At 42.6% G+C, this 21,057-nt stretch overlaps 1 protein-coding gene across 2 annotated transcripts in view; it reads right to left on the bottom strand.

Moving 5' to 3' along the window:
* SV2C (synaptic vesicle glycoprotein 2C) overlaps positions 1 to 21,057 on the bottom strand; it is a 182,254-nt gene that overhangs the window by 13,427 nt on the left and 147,770 nt on the right. Inside the window, exons 4-11 of one of the 2 annotated variants that reach the window (XM_065873532.1) lie at positions 19,234 to 19,367; positions 18,660 to 18,749; positions 13,962 to 14,072; positions 13,433 to 13,521; positions 10,233 to 10,391; positions 7,055 to 7,188; positions 5,348 to 5,551; positions 4,717 to 4,876 (exon numbers count right to left, since the gene is read on the bottom strand). In XM_065873532.1, coding sequence (XP_065729604.1) covers positions 4,717 to 4,876; positions 5,348 to 5,551; positions 7,055 to 7,188; positions 10,233 to 10,391; positions 13,433 to 13,521; positions 13,962 to 14,072; positions 18,660 to 18,749; positions 19,234 to 19,367 — 1,081 coding nt within the window. Of the gene's footprint in view, positions 1 to 4,716; positions 4,877 to 5,347; positions 5,552 to 7,054; positions 7,189 to 10,232; positions 10,392 to 13,432; positions 13,557 to 13,961; positions 14,073 to 18,659; positions 18,750 to 19,233; positions 19,368 to 21,057 lie in introns of both variants that reach the window. The other variant, XM_065873531.1, reaches the window with a different exon arrangement.

Raw genomic sequence — 21,057 nt, 5'->3', positions numbered from 1 at the left:
TCGAACAACAAGATTTGATAAACTTCCAGGTTGGTGACTGCACGGAAGTACCAGGAGGGTGGCATACTGGATGGGGCACAAAGCTCTGTGCTCCTTCTTCCGTTACCTTGCCCTATGCATGCATCTCTTCTGTCTGGCTGTTCCTGAGTTGTAACCTCTTATAATAAATCGGTAAACACAAGGAAATGTTTCCCTGAGTTCTGTGAGCCATTCTGGCAAGTTATCAAACCCAAGGAGGGAGTAGAGAGAACTCCAATGTACAGCCAGTTGGTCAGACGTATAGGTGATAACTTGACTTGTGTTTGGTGTCTGAAGGGGGGGCACTCTTGTGGGAAATGAGTCCTTAACCTGTGGGATCTGATGCTGTCTCCAGGTAGGTCGTGTCAGAACTGAGTGAAATTTTAGAACATCCAGTTGGTGTCTACTGGGAATTAGAGAATTGCTGGGTATGGGGAAAAAAACCCTCCAATATTTGGTGGCCAAAAGTCAAGAATTGAGCGTGGAGGAAAAAAAAACCCGAGCTTTTCCTTACAAAAAGTGTGAGCAGTGGCTGTCCTGCTTCATTTTTCAGGCACAGAAAAGTGCTGCTCAATAAGTACATACAATTTTAATTTCAAATTTTCCTGCCTCTTTATGAAACGATTTAGGGTAGCTTATAAAAGACAAAATTAGGGCTTCCCTGGTGGCGCAGTGGTTGAGAGTCCGCCTGCCGATGCAGGGAACACAGGTTCGTGCCCCGGTCCGGGAGGATCCCACATGCTGCGGAGCGGCTGGGCCCGTGAGCCATGGCCGCTGAGCCTGCGCGTCCGGAGCCGGTGCTCCGCAATGGGAGAGGCCACAGCAGTGAGAGGCCCGTGTACCGCAAAAAAAAAGACAAAATTAATAAAATAGGAATGCAAGAGTGCAAACCAGGATGAGGAGAAGCAAAGCAAATACCTGGACCATGGAGATGTAACACCGACATAGGCACTCTGCCTCTTGACCTCACAGCAGGGAAGCAAATGTGAGGAATTACTAATTTTTATCATATGAAGTGAAGAGACAAAGCAGCTCCCCAGAGCAGGTCCTGGAACTCGCTGCAGATCAGGTGGTGGGCTCTACAGAGAGGAAAGGTGCACTCTGATGGGAAACGTCCTGTCCTCACTCGTGCTTTCACAGTAAATGCAAGCCAAGAGTATAACATTAAAGGTCAAGTCCACACTGTGGTTGACAAATGTGGCTTTCAAGTGTTATAACTTTCATAGCATTTAGATTATATGGTAAGTTATGTCCCCCCAGTATAATCATTTTCACCGGGATTTTGAGAGGAGTTGGCTGTTGAACAGCTCAAGAGGCTACTTTTTTAGTTTGGGGCCTGGAATCAGAGTGTCCTAGTAAGTGATCATTAAGGACAGATTCTAGAAACTGGGCAAGGAGTTGGCAGTGCTAAAGTTCTAGTATGAAAAAATCACACCCTATAACCAACATTCTTGTCAGGATGTATTCTATTCTGCTTCCATGGGGAGAAGAGGCCATAGGGTACCTACACACAAAAACAGTTGGGGTTTTCCTCTAACAGCTGAGCCAGATATCAGGGGAGCCCTCCTATGTGACCCAGAGGAAAGCAGCAGAGATGAAACAGAAGGCTTTAGCCCGAAACAGAGTAGGTGGTGCTAGCTAAATCACCATGGCCCTAGTGATGCAGCTCTGGCAGGTAAGTTCTCTCTCCATCACTTAAGGAAGTGACTTCCTGTACATTATCTGGTAACATCAGCTTGAGAGCTGGAGAACATCTGCTAGCAACAGCATGGCTAAAGTGAGGATTGAGGATGCACCTTGCCAATTTCTGAGTCCTGGCCCAGCTGCCATGCTCTGCAACACATCCCCATGCTTTGCTGCTCCAGCAGCAGCAAACTGAACGTAAGAGGAATACTACGGCAGGCTGGTGCCTGGGACAGGTGGGACTCCTCTGAAGCTGACTTTGTCACAGCCATGCCAAACCTTCCTGAGACTGCTTGCTGGTGGCCTGGGACACTTCTACCCAACTGGCCTTCCTTCCTTACTCCTCCATGGGGCTCAGGCTTGCACTGCAGCCAGACTGTACCTCCCTCCCCATTTTCTCTCATAACCCACATTTCCTCTAACAAAAATCCGTGCATGTTTAATCCCAACTTGTCCTCTGCTTCTCAGAGGATCTGAGCTAATACACAAGGCAATTTCTGTTTTAATCATGCTTGATGTTTAACCTTTCCGACAACAGAAACACAGCAGGTCCATGTTTCTCATGGACAGACCCACCTGATTTGTGGCGTTTTGTTTTTAAGCCAGGTTTTTGCCACAGGAGAATACTCATTCTTCCATTCCTGCGGCGGAGGGATAAGCAGCTGATTCATCTCAAATAGTGTCAAGCTTTTAAAATGTAAAATAGAAAGGGTACAGGCTATGACACAGCCTTGCTGTAACATTGAGGGGCTTTTTTAAACGTCTAGTTTAGTCCACACCTGGGCGCAGTTTGCAGGACGAGAAGGCAAGCAAGCTGCAGAGTCTTAATCTTGTTTTGGCAGCGTCCTAGTCCCGTGACACCCATCCCAGGAGCTTGCCCACAGAAGAGAACTAATGTTTGTTGAAAGAAGGGAGGAGATGCCAGTTATGGGTTGTATGGTTCCTTTCAGAGCGTAAGTCAGGTTACTAATTAGAATATCTGATAAGCAGACATCCATAAGAGCTCCAGATACTCAGCAGGGAGATGGCTACTGGAGTACCTACAGGGTTCCTGTAAGCTCAGTAATGTTCATGAAGAAGAAATATAAGTTAGAGAGTCTGGGTATGCAGAGAATGTACCCACTGGGGCCAATAAACGAAAGGAGGACACAGGATCAGTTGAAAATTGATATCCCAAATGTCTCTGCATTGTCGTAGAAAAAACCCTCCTCCATCTCAAAGTCCAGAGAATGCTGACTCCATCCTCTAGCAAAGAGGGCCTCCATGGTGACGGAGTGTACGTGAAATAAAAGAAGGCAAAGGCCATTTGTCTTCACTCATGTCAAATGGCAAAACAGGCTTCTATTCTTTTCATGAGTCAGCTGCTGAAGCTCCACCCCAAAGCCCTACCTTCTAGCCCTTTTTATGATATGAGGTGCAAAGTCTCTGTGTCTCCATTTTGGGAACAGATGCATAATTTTCTTCCAATAGCTATCTTTTTTTGGTCACTGGAAATGTGTTGGGCTTTCCTTCAACAGACCAGGAAGGTCAAGAGATATGTTCCAGAGACCTCTTTGTGGTGCCTTAATGCAGAGCTCACGTAGATACTTGCAAATGTAAGGTAAGAACCCTCTCAGGACTGATAAGGGGCCCGGAGAGGCTCCTTTTTTTTTTTTTTTAAGCATTATTATTATTATTATTATTTAAAACATTTATTGTTTTGTATACATTATTTTATTTTATTTTAAATTTATTTATTTTATTTATTTTTGGCTGTGTTGGGTTTTTGTTGCTGCGCTTGGGCTTTCTCTAGTTGCGGTGAGCGGGGGCTACTCTTCGTTGCATTGCATGGGCTTCTCATTGCGGTGGCTACTCTTGTTGCAGAGCACGGGCTCTAGGCACGTGGGCTTCAGTAGTTGTGGCACACAGGCTCAGTAGTTGTGGCTTGCGGGCTCTAGAGAGCAGGCTCAATAGCTGTGGCGCACGGGCTTAGCTGTTCCACGGCACGTGGGATCTTCCCAGACCAGGGCTCGAACTCATGTCCCCTGCATTGGCAGGCTGATTCTTAGCCACTGCGCCACCAGGGAAGCCCCCGGAGAGGCTCTTACAGCCTATCCCTCCCTGTTTCATTACTGCTTCCTCATGCTGTTAGCCAGCAAGCTAAGTCATGGACACAATTAAATGCCTTCACTGGTTTCATTGCCCTAGTAACTCCAGCTAGCAACTATATTCCCCTACATTTTCTTTTTAAAAGAGATGAGTAGATGTATAAAATAAATAAGCTACAAGGACATATTGTATAACACGTGGAATATAGCCAATATCTTATGATAACTATAAATGGAGCATAACCTTTAAAAATTGTAAATCACTATGTTGTACATTTGAACATATATAATATTGTACTTCAACTATACCTCAAAAAAAGTCAGGTAAAAAAAGAACTTCAATGCCTTACCTTGTCTAACAAATTAAATATAAATATCCATACGTAGACTGAAAAGCCTTCACAGTTCCTAGGCAAACCTGATTTTCCCATACCACGATAGTTAAATATAATTATAATATTTAGTATATGTGTTTAATACTAATATTGACTATATATTTAGCTACATAATACATGTATACATTGCTATAAAAATATCTAGCTGTAAATACAGTCTAGCTATAAAAATTGGGAACAATTTCCATTGTAATTATTTAGCATTTAACTTACGATTGTCCCTTCTCAGCAATCACCATGTATCCCCAGGAATGTTTTCAAATTGAGAAACGAGTCTACAAACTGCTTTCAAAGTAATAACATTTTTATGATACTACGTGTAATAGTCAATGAGGAAGAAATAATGTTTTGCCTCATTAAAAAATAAAGAATAAATGAAAGATATGAGTAGAGCCTACAACTTCATAAGCCAGAATTTTTTCTTTTGGATTTTTGCTTTTTGGGGGAAATGACAGTTTGGCTTGTTTTCTCTGACTTTTGAGTGGTCCTGTGGGGCTCAGAGAACCTCTTGCTGGAGGCCCATTTCAACATACCTCCGATCTGTAGGGTACAGCTCCACAGTGACCACATCAAGAGAGTTCCAGGCCGAGATGGTCAACCCATTGTACAGACACAGCATGCCTATCATCATGGATTCGCTGGTGCCAAACCAAAGGAAGAAACAGCTGATCCCCGAAAGCACCATAGAGCCACCTGCCAACGAAGCAGACACGGCTGGGACGTTTCCTGTCATCTTAGTAGAGCAAAGACCCTCGGGGTCTTTGAGATCTCACAGCAAAACTGAATCCCAAGAGGAAGCCACAGCCTGGGTTCATAAAGCTCAGGTACAAGTGTGTTTACTTGTATATAAGGTTTGCGTCTCTAACTACCTTCTGAACACAGCGAGCATGAAATACACATCATCAATCACTCAGCTATGTAAGTAGAAAAATAGACATTAGTCACACATAATTAGTTTTTCAGTCTGTTAACTCACAGAAGCTGTTCAAATGAGATGTAATTAGACATATTTTACTAAAATTTAGTCCTAATGAAAGGTCTTAAGGGATTTCTCCTCATCTCTGTGGGACGCAAATCCTAGCGGGGTAGGGAGTATAGCAGGAGACAGGCTCCCTCTAGATTGCAAGGGCAGCTCTTGTATCTTACATGAAACCAAGCACATACCTAGCATCGTTAAGCGCCCGATTCTGTCCATTAGGAGAGCAGACACGATGTTCCCTGGCAACACTGCCAATGTCCCCAGGAAGTTGACAAAATAAATCCAGTAGGCACCATAGTCATCTTCAAAGGTAATGTAGCATCCTGTCTTGTTGTGCAAAAATGTGCAGTTTTGAAATTCGCAGTTAATGAATTTATATGGTTCAAAATCTGTGGACACAAAGAACGACAACTTATACTGGTGCGTGAGAGTTGCGCACCGAAAGGCTGCCGAGAATTCAGAAAAAAATCATGGTATTGTAGGCTCCTTGAGGGCTTCAGGGCCTGACCAAAGCACAGGATCTAGTATAGGACCCCACATTACGAAGTAGCTGAAGGAAGGAATACTTCTGTTGAATAAAGGAATAAACTAAAGAGTCCAGTTGTCCTCTGATTTCTTACGGTCGGTCATTGCTAATTACATGATTGCTTACTCCATTATGATGTTACTTTCTTCTAATTATCATGTTACATAAAGACTATCATTAGAGTACTAAGGCTTCCATACTACAATTACAAAAACAATTTGTTTCAAAATGTGTATGAATTGGCCTTACTACTGCCATTTTATAGGGCTCTGAGGCAGCGAGAAGAAACAGGACCTTCCTTGGGTCCTTGAGGCTGAATTTATAAGAGAAGGCTCAAGTGGAGGAACCCACCGAGGAACCCGAGTCAGCCTCGTTGGAAGGTCACCAGCATTCGCTGCTGATTTTTTTTTCTTGAACTTGGATCTAGCCAAAAGGGGCTGCAGATGACGCTGGGCTCTGCTAAAAGGCAGTGAGAATCAAAACGGTTGCTGTCCTCGCTGAACAAGACGTGCCTAAAAAGCTGGTCTTCTGAGGCTGAATGGGTTGGAAGACAGCGAGAGCACGGTTTAAACAAACCCCGAGACCCTTGACTCCACTCTCACTTGGAGCTAGGCAGAGCTGGCTCCTGTCTGATCACCAAGAAGGCAGGACTGGCAACAGGGTGGAGCTGATCCTCCTGCCAGTGTCGGGCTGTTATTCTGGACTCATGGGACAGACGGACCAATGTGTGTCGGTGGCAAGGCCTGGGCTTTGCAATCAGATGAGCCTGGGCTCAAACGGCAGCTGTTACTAGTTCTACAACTGTGGCCAAATTACTGCATTGTTCTAAGCCTCAGCTATCGTGAAAATTAAACAAGATAATGAGTGTCTAATAACCTGAGGTAGGAACCAGCACATAGCAGGTGTTCAATCGATGTTTGCTGCCCTTCCTCTTTTTCCCTGGGGAGTTTTCCAGGCTCCATTAAATGGACTGGACTAAAAGACTGTATCTGATTGAGCATGTTTCACCCATCTCTGTAGATCTGTAGTTCAGGCACGGTCACTTAAGCTAACACCAGATTTTGAAATCAAGATTATCAAAACAAACGAACCACAGGTTAATTCTTTGCTTTAAAAATTATTCACCAGAGGATTTTGTATTTCCAACTTTGAACTCAGCAAGCTCCATCTGCATTAAATGTGACAAAGACAGTCAATACAAGCTCAACTTTGATCCAACCTGATGGAGGGAGTCCGTTCATTTGTATTTCAACCTTCACTTCCCCCTTAAGCCTATGCCCACACCTATCACCAAATGAGTATCACGTTTCTGCCAAGAACTAGGGCCTGTGAAGAGGCGCCAGGCGGGGTTAAGTGGCACACCTACCTGTGTTGTTAAAAACAGTATTAATAAACATGCAGTTCTTGAAGTAGGTGTTGACTGAAGTTACATCCTCAAAGGTGCAGGACTTAAAAACCGAATCTTTGAAAATTATGGATTTGAGCCTGATCCCTTCGAATCTGCCCAACACACAAAAAGATTCATATTGATGATTGTGTCTATCAGAGTTGAAAGCTAAGTCAAACAGATTTAGAGATGTGAGGTCCCACTAGGGACTCATCTTAATTATAAAGGACATTGGCTTCTGGACTTTCTAAGCTCCTAGCTTTTCCCCTTTTTCCTCATGCGGCCTGTCCTTTGGCTATCTCATTGCTCACCAATATTATTTTCTACCAGAAGAAGAGATGGCATTCAAAATAACTGCATTTGGCTTTTGGCAATGTTGGTAAAAGTTTTTGTAGGGTATACAGTTGAAGGTATTGAGTTTGGAGAATACCTGTGGCTACTGATTCTTTATTTTTCAATCCTATCCTCTTGTTCCTTCACACATGCCTTTATTTGAAAATTCTTTATTTGGGGTTAATAGCTCTAACTTGAGGATGTGCTTCCATGCTCACTTTTAATGAAAGTCTATTTCCCAAGCTGAAAACCCAAAGCTTCTTAATTCTAGTGTAGGGACTTCCAATTATCTTGAAGATAGGATGGGAGAATCATTTATGTGAGGAATGATTGTCTTCGGGGTCAAGAAACTCATAGCTTACAGTCATTTCCAAGAATATTTTTTTTTTCATTGCTAAGAGGTACCAAGTAGAACGACCATAGCCCTGCTTATTTTTGGAAATGCGTAGAATGATGAAACTTGCTCAGATCCATTTTTGGGTGATGTAAAGGGGAAGGGGGAGATGATAATAGTCACAATGATCCTAACATCTTAGAAGAGTCTATGGCTCAGATATTCAGTGTTGACAAGGACTCTTGGGAGACACGGATACATATTCACCAGTGTGTCTCGGCAATCTATTAAGAGACTATGAATGTATACTTAGCCAGTCACCGAGAGGAAAATGTTTATTCACCTGGGGAAGAAGTTATTACACCAAATACCACTCTTATGAGAGCAGAAAGGGACTGATCCTCCCAAGCAAGTGAGCTGACTTAAAAGCAATTCACTATCGAGTACTCTGAAAATCCTCCTCACCCTAATTTCGGACTGCATTTGTCCACTCAAAATGCACTAAGCGCCTATGAGACCAACCTCCTCAAAAAACAATCTTATTTCAACCCTTACTCTAGGAGTCCAGAGTAAAACCATCTAAGCCATAAATCTGTCTACTAAAGGAGGGTAAATAATGGCACATTTTAAGAAAATCACTAATTTTCTGAAGTGAAACTGAATTTAGAAAGGGGAAACAATTCTTTTTTAATGGATACTATATGCACAGAGTACACATGGTGTAAAATTCAAAATGTTGAAAAAGGAAAAAGTAAGTCTTTTGTCTCCCATCCTCAAGCCACTTAGTTCTTTTTCCCAGGGATAACCACTGTTGTCAGTTTCTCGTATGCTCTTCCAGAAGCATTCTGTATACAGGTCGCTAGCAAACAGGACACTATTCTACACCTTGTTTCGTTCTCCTCGGAGTCTACTTCAGAAGTCATTCCTTATCAGTATATAAAGAATCGCCATTTTAGAATGTTGAATAGGAAAACTATTTTTAAAAAATGAGTTAGCTAGTGGTATTTCAAATTTCCCTGAAAGACAAAAAAAAAAAATTTTTCTATCGCCTTCTAAAATAAATGTATATGTTTTAGAGGGATTTTAATACTATTAAAATTATTAATCATTACATTGCCAAAGTAAAAAAATTTCTCCGTGATGACTGAATATCCAGCTTAGAACTTTTTATTAAAAATATGACTGTCAGGGGGCTTCCCTGGTGGCGTAGCGGTTGAGAGTCCGCCTGCCGATGCAGGGGACACGGGTTCGTGCCCCGGTCTGGGAAGATCCCACATGCCGCGGAGCGGCTAGGCCCGTGAGCCATGGCCGCTGGGCTTGCGCGTCCGGAGCCTGTGCTCCGCAACGGGAGACGCCACAACAGTGAGAGGCCCGCGTACCACACACACACACACACAAAAATGACTGTCAGAGGCACAAACATATTAGAAATTTCTAATGGAGTAACAATAACTTTTAAGTAATTAAGTCAATTTTCGTGCTAGAATTGTAGAGCACTTGACTCTAAAGTTTCTGCGGAGAAGCAAGTACAGATTCGAGTCAGTATTTTACGTGGGAGAGTTAAGGTCATCCTACATGGATTAGGCCCCTCACTGAATTGCTGACCCAAACAACTATCTCCTGGTTGGTCACTCTCCTTTTCATTACACAAATCATAAGCATCCCACAGTATTATTTTTCATCTTTCCAAACTAGTTTTTGCCCAGGGAAACTTTGATCATTTATTTTTTTAGAGTTTTACTTTAATTTTGAAACTGGGAGAATTTCCTAAGAATGATATAAACTAACAGGAACTCATACCAGCAATTATTTGCTCAGATAACAAATAATGGGTAGAAATGAGGACCCTGTCTACCCCTTTCCCTCTCTGAAAAAATAAACCACAACCACCTTTGGAGTCACTTCTCTCTCCTCATCAAGAGGCGTTTCAGACTCCATACTCAAAAATGTCCTTTGCTAACTTATTCCATATTTTCAAAGCTCTTAACTTTGGGGAATCATTCCTATTCTCTAATTGAAACTTTTCCTGATACAACTTAACCCCAATTCTTGATTCAGCATAGTGGAGAAGGAAGGAAATCTGAAAAGTGGTCCCCTTTTCCAGAGATAAAAACAGGCATGAGATTACAGGGCAGATTTCCTCTCTGAGTTAAATAATGCTATGACCTATCTTATTTTCTCATAATCTTCACTGTTCTCTTCCATAACTTATTTTGCTTGCTTTCCAAGGCCTCTCTGAATTTTCTTTTCACACCAGTCAATTCCATTTCTTTATAAATATGAAGCAGCTCAGTTTCAGAAGTAGTTATAACTGATAACTGATATACGTGTACCTTTTCTTTAAACGCCATTGGAAGTATTTAAATTCAGTCTGAAAATGACTACATGTACAAACTAAAAAAACGATTCATATTTTAGTGCCGTGAAGGCTAATAAGAAATACATTTTTGAGACCAGGTAGGAAGTGAAAGGATTTAAAAGTTTCCGGACCTGCCGTTGTCCCATTCCAGTCCAGAAACAATCTTATTTGTCGTTGTAAAGTTAGTAGTTAAATTTGAAAATTTTCCTGTCGGATCATCTACATCTTTCAACACATTCGACTGCAGATGTTTAATAACATCAGGGAACCAAATGGATAAACCGTAGTACCTGCAAAGACAAAGAAATGTGAGTTTGTAAAGGTGCCGACACCCTAGCGGCCATGACCATCTCTGTCATTTTCAGAGGTAGTGGTTTCTGGAGAAGCACGGCTGATTAGGACCCGCCTCCTGTAGCATTATGAACCATCAAACAGTAATCTCCCTGGACCATCCTCATCACAAGTCTGCAAAAATCATGCTAGAGGGACAGCCTGGGTTTCCCTGGAGAACCACAGGTCCGTAATTCCCGAACCCTTCCTTTGGGAAGAGACGTGCATAAGAACCCCCTTGTACACCAGCACATGGCATCCTGGCCCTGATGTTTTTCTCATCCCCGTAGGCTGCACTGAAGAACCCCATCTCCTAGTCTGGAGCTACAAACTCCTGGGGTCCCCAGACTGTGAGGGCCCTTAAAGAGTGACCTCTTTATTAATGCACAATCTTTCTTGGTTCCTACACTACTATGGTACCGCTAGCCTAGGGGCAGAGCCCACGCTCAAAGAAGTTCAAGGCTGGAAAAAAGGCCATTTAAGTAATTCATTGGAAAAGCCAGGTTACTGCCCACTTTCTGCCTCTTGCCTCTAGTGTGCTATTCTAACAGCTTACAGCTCAGTCATACAGCTGTGACCTTCATAACAGCAGCCACTAACCACATGTGACCAGTCTGAATGAGATGTGCCATGAGTATGAAACACCAGATTTGAATACTTATGGGGAAAAAAACCGTAAAATTAAGTTGTTAATCATTTCATATTGATTAAATGTCAGAATGATAATATTTTGGACAAAATGAGTGAAATAAAATGTTATTAAAATTTGTCTCACCTGTTTCCTTTTCCTTTTTGTTTCTTTAAATGCAGCTGCCAGAACATTTAAAATGACACATGTGGTTGACATATTTTTACTGGACAATGCTGCTCTAAACTGGTGGTTGCCACTCAAAGCACAGTCCCTGGGCCAGCAGCATCAACATCACCTGGGAACTTGTTAGAAATGCAGACTCTCAGGCCTCATCCAGACCTGCTGAATCAGAAACTGTGGGATGGAGTCCTTCGTGTAACTCTTCTGATGCACACTCAAGTTTGAGAACCACTGCTCTAGCTTATCCCTGGTTACATTGAGCTACACAGGGAAAGAAGTGGTCATGAGCATAACTTTTGCAGGTAGATATGCTAGGTTTGAATCCTGGCCTTGCCAGTTACCAGCTATGTGATCCTGGGCAAGTTATAAAAGCCTCAGTTATCCCCCCATCTCTAATATCGGAATGATGGTAGTACCCACCTTCCTGGGTAGTTGCTTGGATTAAATGGAATGCCAAGTACCTAGCACATAGTGAGTGCTCAAAAGACGAAGTTTTTTTTTTTTTTAAATAAATTTAATTTATTTATTTTTGGCTGCATTGGGTCTTCGTTGCTGTGGGCGGGCTTTCTCTAGTTGAGTCGAGCGGGGGCTACTCTTCGTTGCGGTGCAAGGGCTTCTCATTGCGGTGTCTTCTCTTGTCGCGGAGCACGGGCTCTAGGTGCGCGGGCTCAGTAGTTGTGGTGTGTGGGCACAGTAGTTGTGGCTCACGGGCTCTAGGGCTTAGCTGCTCTGCCGCATGTGGGATCTTCCTGGACCAGGGCTTGAACCTGTGTCCCCTGCACTGGCAGGCGGATTCTTAAACCACTGCACCATGAGGGAAGCCCCATAGTAGGCATTTAATACTCGTTAATTTTCAGCCCTCTCTTCCTTCATCGATCAATGGTTTTTTAGAACTTGAGTGGGAGTTACTTTACATGTTCTAAGTCAACCCTGTCAATTTAGAAATAAGGAACTAAAACTTGGTAGTGTCCCCAAGTCACACAGCAGAACAACCCCTACCTTCCTGGTCTCTCCCTTTACTACAACTCACAGCTCTGGGAAATGCTGGTCATCTGCGATCACTAACTGGTTTTCATTTAGGGATGTTAAGACATGGAGCTTGCAGCATAAATATTGGGCTCTACCAGAGCCTATTGACCTGAAAGTGCAGGGTATTATCTACCTGCCTTTAAAAAACAATAAATTAGGCAAAAATCGAGTTGTATACACATATTCTAAAGTGAGTATGTCAACCATTTGCAACAAAAATTCTGAAATGTTCTCCCTACCTCCTCTTTTCTTAGAATACATATATGGTGGTTTTATTTATTGAGCACTTATTATGTGCCAGGGCCATATATCCGTGAGCAAAACAGTTTAAAATCCCTGTTCTCACAGAGCTTCCAGAGGAGGAGGACAGAGCTTTCTTTATTCTTTAAAGAATGGAGGGCTTCCCTGGTGCCGCAGTGGTTGAGAGTCCACCTGCCGATGCAGGGGACACGGGTTCGTGCCCTGGTCCGGGAAGATCTCACATGCCGCAGAGCGGCTGGGCCCGTGAGCCATGGCCGCTGAGTCTGCGCGTCCAGAGCCTGTGCTCCGCAACGCGAGAGGCCACAACAGTGAGAGGCCCGCATACCGCAAAAAAAAAAAAAAAAAAAAAAGAATGGAAAAGCTTTTTGTCTATTAGAAGGTACGATGGGGAATAATAAAGCTGAGAAGGGGACCGGGAGTACTGAGGGGCTGCAGTTTTTAAAAAGGTGCTTCTGGAGGTATCATTGAGAAGGTGACACACTAGGAGAGACTCAAAGGAGGAGAGGAAATGAGCCAGGCCATGTCTGGGGGCAGGACTAAGGCCTGAGATGGAACATGTTCAAGAAAGTTCTGACACATTTGAGGAAGAGCAAAGAGGCCGGTGGGCTGGGGCCGCACAAGTGAGGAGAGGAGGGTGGAGAAATCATGGGGGCCAACCATTCGCGGGCTTATCGAACTTTCCAGACACTGTTGGTTTTGCCACCCCCGCTTCTTTATGACAGCGTAAATTAAATGACTGGGTGATAAAAACTGTAATTGCCAGCAAATGGAAAATGAAAAAAAAAATTCTTTCGTAGAGGTTAACAGCATCAAACAGTATAAGAAGAAAAGCAGCGTGGTTGGGAGTTACAGTGTGGAAATTTAAAGATTTCACTCACCAAGAATTTAGGCATCACTTACCCAAAGGACAGCGTGAACCAAACAATCGTAAGCTTTATGGTATTGTCCTTGACTGGGTAGGTGAAACAGCTCATAAAAGTCAACCAAATCTGTGAAATATTAGAGAGTTTTCTTAGGCAGTTACCTAATCAACTGCATTTCCCAACCCCCTCCAACAAATTATAAAAATGTTGAGTTTTCTTTGGGCTGGATTCATTTGAAATTACAGTGTAAAAGCTAAAGGCTACAGGAAACCAAATTTTTGGTTTTTGTAATTTTTATTTGTCAGCTTCCAATGGACAAAGTAACTCAAGACATCAGTGTACCCCATCACTGCCAGGACTCCTTGCCTAATACCTTCCCTCCCCAAAGAGGGAATGTCTTGGTAACCCCGCTAATCCCAAGGGATTACCTGGTCCTACTCTAGGAATCGGGTGTCCTGGGCAGAAGGGGGAAGAACCCCATTCACAGGACAGATTGAGTCAATCCTGTTTCTGACTAACCTCAAGTACCAAATTGGCCAGCAAGTCAGGTTGGGCTTGTTACTTACTCCATACAGTTCTGTGCGGATCCGAACAAAACACCTCCTGTACCATGTTCCTGTGTCACTCTCGATTTCGATCAGCTCATCTATTTGTCTTGGGGTTTTGATTCTGTTTACCTGTAAGGAGCAACAGAGGGCAAAGTATTGAGTTCTCTTCTCTGAAGTTGGCGGAGTTTAGGCTTACAATTTGTTTTGAAAGGAGTGAAAGCTGACTCCAACAAAAAGGAAGCAGGTATTTGATACACAAGCAGGTATCCATACATATATGAGACCACTGGTGTAAGTACACAGACTCAAAAGAACTGAATAAAGAATGAATGGGGAAAAAAAAGAACAAATGGGAGGGAATACCATAAAGAAGAGGGGGAAGAGTAAGTAGTAATGGAATAATATGAAAACAAAATACCCTTTGAATCACTAGTAAAAAGGCACACATTAGGGGGCTGGGGAGGGATGGATTGGGATTTTGGGATTAGTAGAAGCAAACTATTATATAGAGAATGGATAAACAACAAGCTCCTACTGCATAGCACAGGGAACTATATTCAATATCCTGTGATAAACCGTAATGGAAAAGAATATGAAAAAGAATGAATATGCATGTATAACTGAATCACTTTACTGTACCGCAGAAATTAACACAAGACTGTAAATCAACTGTACTTCAATAAAATAAATTTTTTTAAAAAGGCATACATTAGCAGATTAAACATCCAGATAGATTCACTTCTGGATTAAGAATTACTTTGCTTAGACTAAAATGACTGAACACACTTTTCTTTGGAATCTGCTTATTTGATGAATTTGGCCCCTAAACATACTTCTTAAAGCTTTCCCATCAAGCTTCCATTCTTAGAGCATCCCTGTGACCCTTGCTTCCTTCTCCCACAGCCCCTGACAGTGCCTGGTCAGCAAGTACCCGCAGGTGACCATGAGGTAAGGTCCAGTGAATAAGCTTCAATTACAAGCCTCAACACGGGCTCTTCAAGGTTAGAAGGGGAAGAAACGATGGAGGATCAGCCTGAAGCTGTATCCATGACTTAAACTAGCCTCCTTTTGCTAAGGAAAAGAACGAAGAGTCAGGAGAAGCAATGCTTCCAACACAGAGAATGAAGCCTGAAAAGAGAGAGAGAGAGAAAAAAAAGCATGGTTCCTTTGTGGACCTGTCCCATCTGACCCTGTGAGTCAATATCTAACTGCTGTTGATACACTTGAGAGAAGACACAGGAATGTGTACACATGTCACCCCTGCCAGGGATAACTCCTGAACAGATCTTTCTGGAGAGCCTGCCAACATCCAAAGGAGCACTTCTATCATGAGACTCCGGGTGCCAAGACTGGCTTTTGACAGAGGTGATTTGGGGACCCTCGGTATCTTTCAAATTACACCAGGTGGGCAGTAGCCTCTGCATGGCTATGTAAACAAAGATGCCCATATTTAATGACAATAATGTCTGAGTTAATGTCTGGGATTCCAAACAGAGTCAGCTCCAAATCATCCATGTAGGCATTATTTTGTGATATTCCAGAATTCCTTTTTTTAAATCACAGGGGTATTCTTCTTCTTCTTTTTTTTTTTTTTTTTGTATTGAATGAAGGATTCATCAAATTCTATAGTGCTTTACAGTTTTCAAAAGTTTCACACAAGTGATTTCATATAATCCCATAATAACCCCTTTCTTTCTCCTACCCCTATACTGCCCCTCCTCCTTTAACTCTCCCCACTGGTAACCACTAGTTTGTTCTCTGTAGCTGTGAGTCTATTTCTGTTTTGTTATATTCATTAGCTTGTTGTAGTTTTTAGATTCCACATATAAGTGATATCATACAGTATTTGTCTTTCTCTGACTTATTTCACTTAGCATAATGCCCTCCAAGTCCATCCATGTTGCTGCAAATGGCAAAATTTCATTCTTTTTTTATGGCTGAGTAATATTCCATTATATATACATATCACATCTTCTTTATACATTCATTTGTTGCTGGACACTTAGGTTTCTTCCATACCTTGGCAATTGTAAATAATGCTGCTATAAACACTGGGGTGTATTTATCTTTTCAAATTAGTGTTTGTTTTTTTTTTGGATATATACCCAGTAGTGGAATTGCTGGATCATATGGTAGTTCTATTTTTAGTTTTTTGAGGTAACTCCATACTGTTTTCTACATCGGCTACACCAATTTACATTCCTACCAGCAGTGTACGAGGGTTCCCTTTTCTCCAAATCCTCGCCAACATTTGTTATTTGTATTCTTTCTGATGATAGCCATTCTGACTTGACATATTACTTTTGGGAGGCTTCTTCTCCACTCATCAATGTTTGTGCATTCTTTCATTGGCACCCATGGGGAGCCAGGCCTAGCACTAGACCCTGGAGATGCAAACATAAAACATCACACCATCCAAGCAATTACCATACAAATTAGAAAGTACTCTAACGGAAATCTATATCAGATGGGAGAGACATATTGTACAGAACACCCAAGTTGACCTGAGAGTGAGAAAAAAGCCTTCATGGACTGTGGAATTTGAGTTGGAGCTTATGGAAAAGTATGTCATTTGCCATGTGTGTCAACTACTTGAAGGGCATTCCAAGTGGGAGGAATGTCATGTGCAAATGTCCAGGGGCGTGAGAGAAAAGAGTGCATTGGAAACGACATAGCATTTGCTATTCCTGAAGAATAGCGCAAGGGCAGAGGGCAGTGAGTAAGGAGGACTGAACCAAATCAGTGGCAGGAAGGGTGGAAAGGTAAGAGACAATAATGAGAGATATTTAGGATGGCGGATAATAGGACACAGTGATTTCTTGGACACACTGGAGATAAAGGAAAGAAAGAAACAGGATAGTTTTCAGGGCTCTGGTTTGGGTGCTGCTGATGGTACTTGCTGATAGAATTTTAGACAAGGAAGAGGTTTGGAAACTCTTAAGGTGAGAAGTTCAGATTTAGAAATTCAGAATTTGAAGGGCCTATGGTACACAGGAGTATGGCCACAAAGACCTTCAACATGCACATCTGGAGCTCAGGAGATTTGTCCATTAGGAGAGAGAGATCTAGGAAGTAGCTGAGATAAGCTAAGGAGAGTGTGCAGGGTTAAAAGGGAAGTTAGCTGCAAATAAAGCCCTGCAAAACAATATTTAAAGTAGGCACATAGGAAGAAAAGCTTAGAAAGGAGAGAAGGAAGGCATATGAATTCACTGTATTGTATCAATAGATATAACAAGGAAAAAGACAAATGTGTCATGGTGGAATCATGTAATGACTTTGAAAGTTACATATAAATGACTTTGAAATTATCCACTCTTTTATTCCCACTTAACCTTTATACAGTAATATTAACGTGGATGACCATGAGTGAACTTGGTAACTCAGATCTTCTGGAAGAAAAAGCAGGTTAGCAGGGCAATGAGGCCCTACAGAGACACCTTCTCAGAAGTCTTGGGTAAAAGGTTTATCCTCATCTAGCTGAGAAGGGTTAGGGACACTGAGTATCTAAATAACATCTCAAGATTCTTCTTGCCTTATGATCCTTTAATTTAAAAATATTCTTGGGGCTTCTCTGGTGACGCAGTGGTTAAGAATCCGCCTGCCAATGCATGGGACACGGCTTCGAGCCCTGGTCCGGGAAGATCCCACATGCTGTGGAGCAACTAAGCCCGTGAGCCACAACTACTGAAGCCCGCACACCTAGAGCCCATGCTCCGCAACAAGAGAAGCCACCGCAATGAGAAGCCCACACACTGCAACAAAGAGTAGCCCCCCTCGCCACAACTAGAGAAAGCCCGTGCGCAGCAACAAAGACCCAATGCAGCAAAAAAAATAAATCAATAAAATAAATCAATTTTAAAGAAAGAAAGAAAGAAAGAAATTTATTTTAAAAAAATTTCTTGGACTTCCCTGGTGGTCCAATGGTTAAGACTCCGCACTTCCACTGCAGGGTGCGCGGGTTTGATCCCTGGTCAGGGAACTAAGATCCCGCATGCCGTGGGATTCAGCCAAAAAAAAAAAAAAAATTCTTCCTTTATTGTTAATTTACTCAAAAGAAGGGCCTAGTCAAAGGCTCCCAGGGCCTCTGTGGAGGACATCCATTATTGATCTTCATTTCTCCATTACACTGCAGAAAAAATTTTTATTAATTGAGAATCTGTGATAATTTGAACAGAGGCTAGACTGAAGTCTATCTTCACACTATGAAAAATCCATTTCCTATTAAAACATGAAATGAATAAATAAGGTTTCAGGGGACTGTTTAATCAGGAACTATTTGACTTATTTTAAGAACTAAAATTGATATTATTTATGAGACACTGAAGATCTTGCTTATGTCCCCTTTAAACCTATTTTAGACAAAACATTTTTTGTCTATGCTGCATATATCAAAGGATTTAAAAACCACTGTTCTTTTTTATTTTGGTGGAGGTGCTGGGGAAAAAAAACATCGTTCTTTCCAAAAAATTCCATGCATCCAATTTTCCTTAGTTTAGACTAGTTTTCCCGTTGAGAATAAATTGTGTAACTAGAGGATGGAAGAACATGCCACGCAGAGGGAACAGCACATACAACAGTAGCACGGCAGGCATAGGTAAAATGGCAAGTATGAAAGACGAGCGGCTGGTGCAACGAGAGAACGATTTACAACCAGGTCTTTTCAGAAAAGGTTTCTCGACCTCTGGTGTGGAGGATTCACTGAGAAGCAGTACTCACGGTGAAGACTTTCTCAGGCTGACCCCGTGCTCTCATGTTTGTGTCATGAATTAACTTCAGAATCATCCAGGCTTCATCATGTTTTCCAACCTAAGAAATAGGAGTAGACAGTGAAGGGCCAGGTGGTGAAACACACATACTCCCTGATTTTCCAATAACCACGTGGTATCGTCAGATCCAATTGGGTGTAACAGTACAAATGCATTTAGGTTCGCCCCATTGGAACGCACAGGCTACTTGGATATCCTGGAGTGCATTAGCAGCTCAAGGGACGTGCCTCTAACTAGACATAGCACCTTTGGATAGTAAGGTTCATTTATAAAACAAGAAGCCACTTTCTCTTCGTTGAGGGAAATGACTTGTTTGAGGAGGAACGTTAGTGCTTTCTGGCCACGAGGCAACTTTTCCACATGCTGGTTGTCGAAAGCATGACCCCATGAAACCAAACCCTCCATGGTTCCGTAGTAGGAAGGAAAAATGTACCACCGAAGAGGCAAACATACTTTCCTAGAATTAGAAGGGACTCGTTCCACTGTATGCGGTTTCTTTGAGTATTTGTAATGATGAGCGTTACCTCCAATAAGAACCGTGGGCTTTCAGGCATGAACGTGAGGGCCACCACTGAGCAGACGCAAGGAAGGGCGCAGACGATGATGAACACACGCCAACTATGAAACTCGTAGGCGGACCCCATGTTGAAGCTCCATCCTGGAAAAGGAAGACAGGAGGGGTGAGGAGAGCCCTCTCCAGACTGCCTGCTGGGACAGCGAGGTCCCCACGTCACTGTGAGCGTCCATACCTCAAACTGACTCATAGTAAAATCTTATCACCCCCAGAAGAATGAGCTGATATGGGCATCAGCCACAGTGACCAGTTCAGCTTGAAGACGGCCAACAGCAGTGCTGGGAAGAAAAATGCTTGGAATCAAAGGGGTCTGCACCTATGGATGCGGTGTGTTGCTGAACTACCAAACTCCAAAGGCCAAGGTAAATGAATTTGGGACAGTGTTTTTCCAACAGAGCCCTGGGCTGGGTATCTTCTGTCTCCAGCAGACCACTCTGCACTCTTGGCTCTGCTGTGTGCCAGGAAATGGCCCTCCATGGACCATACCAACTGGCCCCCTTGCCCACGAGCTTCAAGTTGGGTTTGAATAAAGGAAGCACTGGCAGGAGAACAGAGGGTGGCAGCAGGGTGCAGGATATTTATTCCCCTTGCTTCCCTTCTCCCCTCCTCCTGGCTGCGTGGAGGTTTGACAGTGGGTGTGCTCATCCCCTGGAGGCTTCTCGTGAAACCACAGCTCTTGTCAGGTTCTGGCAATCCCTGTCTCTCCTTGCCCTTTGAGGCATAAGTGGGCACAGGACGCCCTTCTGCTGCTAGCTCCGAGGTACTTTATTATTCTGTACTGGTTTCTCTTAACTGTTCCCACACAGCTCTTTTCAGCGACCCCCTCTGAGGGTGTCACTGGTTTCCTGCCAGCATGCTGACCAGTGCAATGATTAAGAACTGGCATTTGCCAACCTTTCCACACGCACATGCCATACACTAGATCAAGAGAATTTTAAATTTCTAAACAGGTTTTTATTATAATATAATGAAAACAAGCGAACGGGATACCGATGGAAATCTCTCAAGAACTAAAAGAAAAGCAATATTTGAATGAATGTAAAATGGTTGAAAGCAAAATTCCACCATGACTCTAAAGGAGAAAGAATGAAGCATATCAAATCTAATTGAAAACAGAGAAGAGATTGATGGAGGCATAGATTAATTATGTGAGGCGAAATTCTAATGTTTGCAATTCTTGGTATTTAGAAGGCTGCTGTGAGCAAAAGTCAGATAGTCTACATTCCATCCCTGGGAGACTAGTATAATTATTCATTGTTTGCACAGGAGCCAAGTGAGATTCTGGAGGTGCCATGAGTTCCTCAAGGCCACACAGCTGAAGTTAGGCACCAGAATCTTCTCCACCGGGATCTGAGGCAGAATCTTATACCACACATGTCCGCATGTCTGTGCTTACTCAAACACAGGCTTTGTTGATAAATCATATAAACACCTACATCATATAAACATGCTACATCAATCTTAGATTCATAAGCATTTTCTGGGAATTTAATACCTGAGGACTATGTGGACTGCTAAATTAACTACAACATAAACTTTAGGAGGGGATGCCTCCTCTCAATGTTTTATGTAGCAGAAGTTCAAACGTCTCAGATATCCAAAACACAGAGGAAATCATATGATGGAACTAAGAAAACATACCTTGTTCACTTCACATTTGATCTAAGAGCTTCATGTAAAGGAATTCTTTTTTAAAAGTGCTGGAGCCAACAGAAACTGATCCCCACCTACGTATCTGAGTTCATCTTCTGCTGGTCCCCTCCTTCACTTGGTC

This window comes from Phocoena phocoena, chromosome 3, assembly GCF_963924675.1.
Source record: "Phocoena phocoena chromosome 3, mPhoPho1.1, whole genome shotgun sequence".
NCBI lineage: Eukaryota > Metazoa > Chordata > Mammalia > Artiodactyla > Phocoenidae > Phocoena > Phocoena phocoena.
The sequence above is the reverse complement of the archived record's forward strand: the minus strand, read 5'-3'. Positions and strand labels throughout refer to the sequence as shown.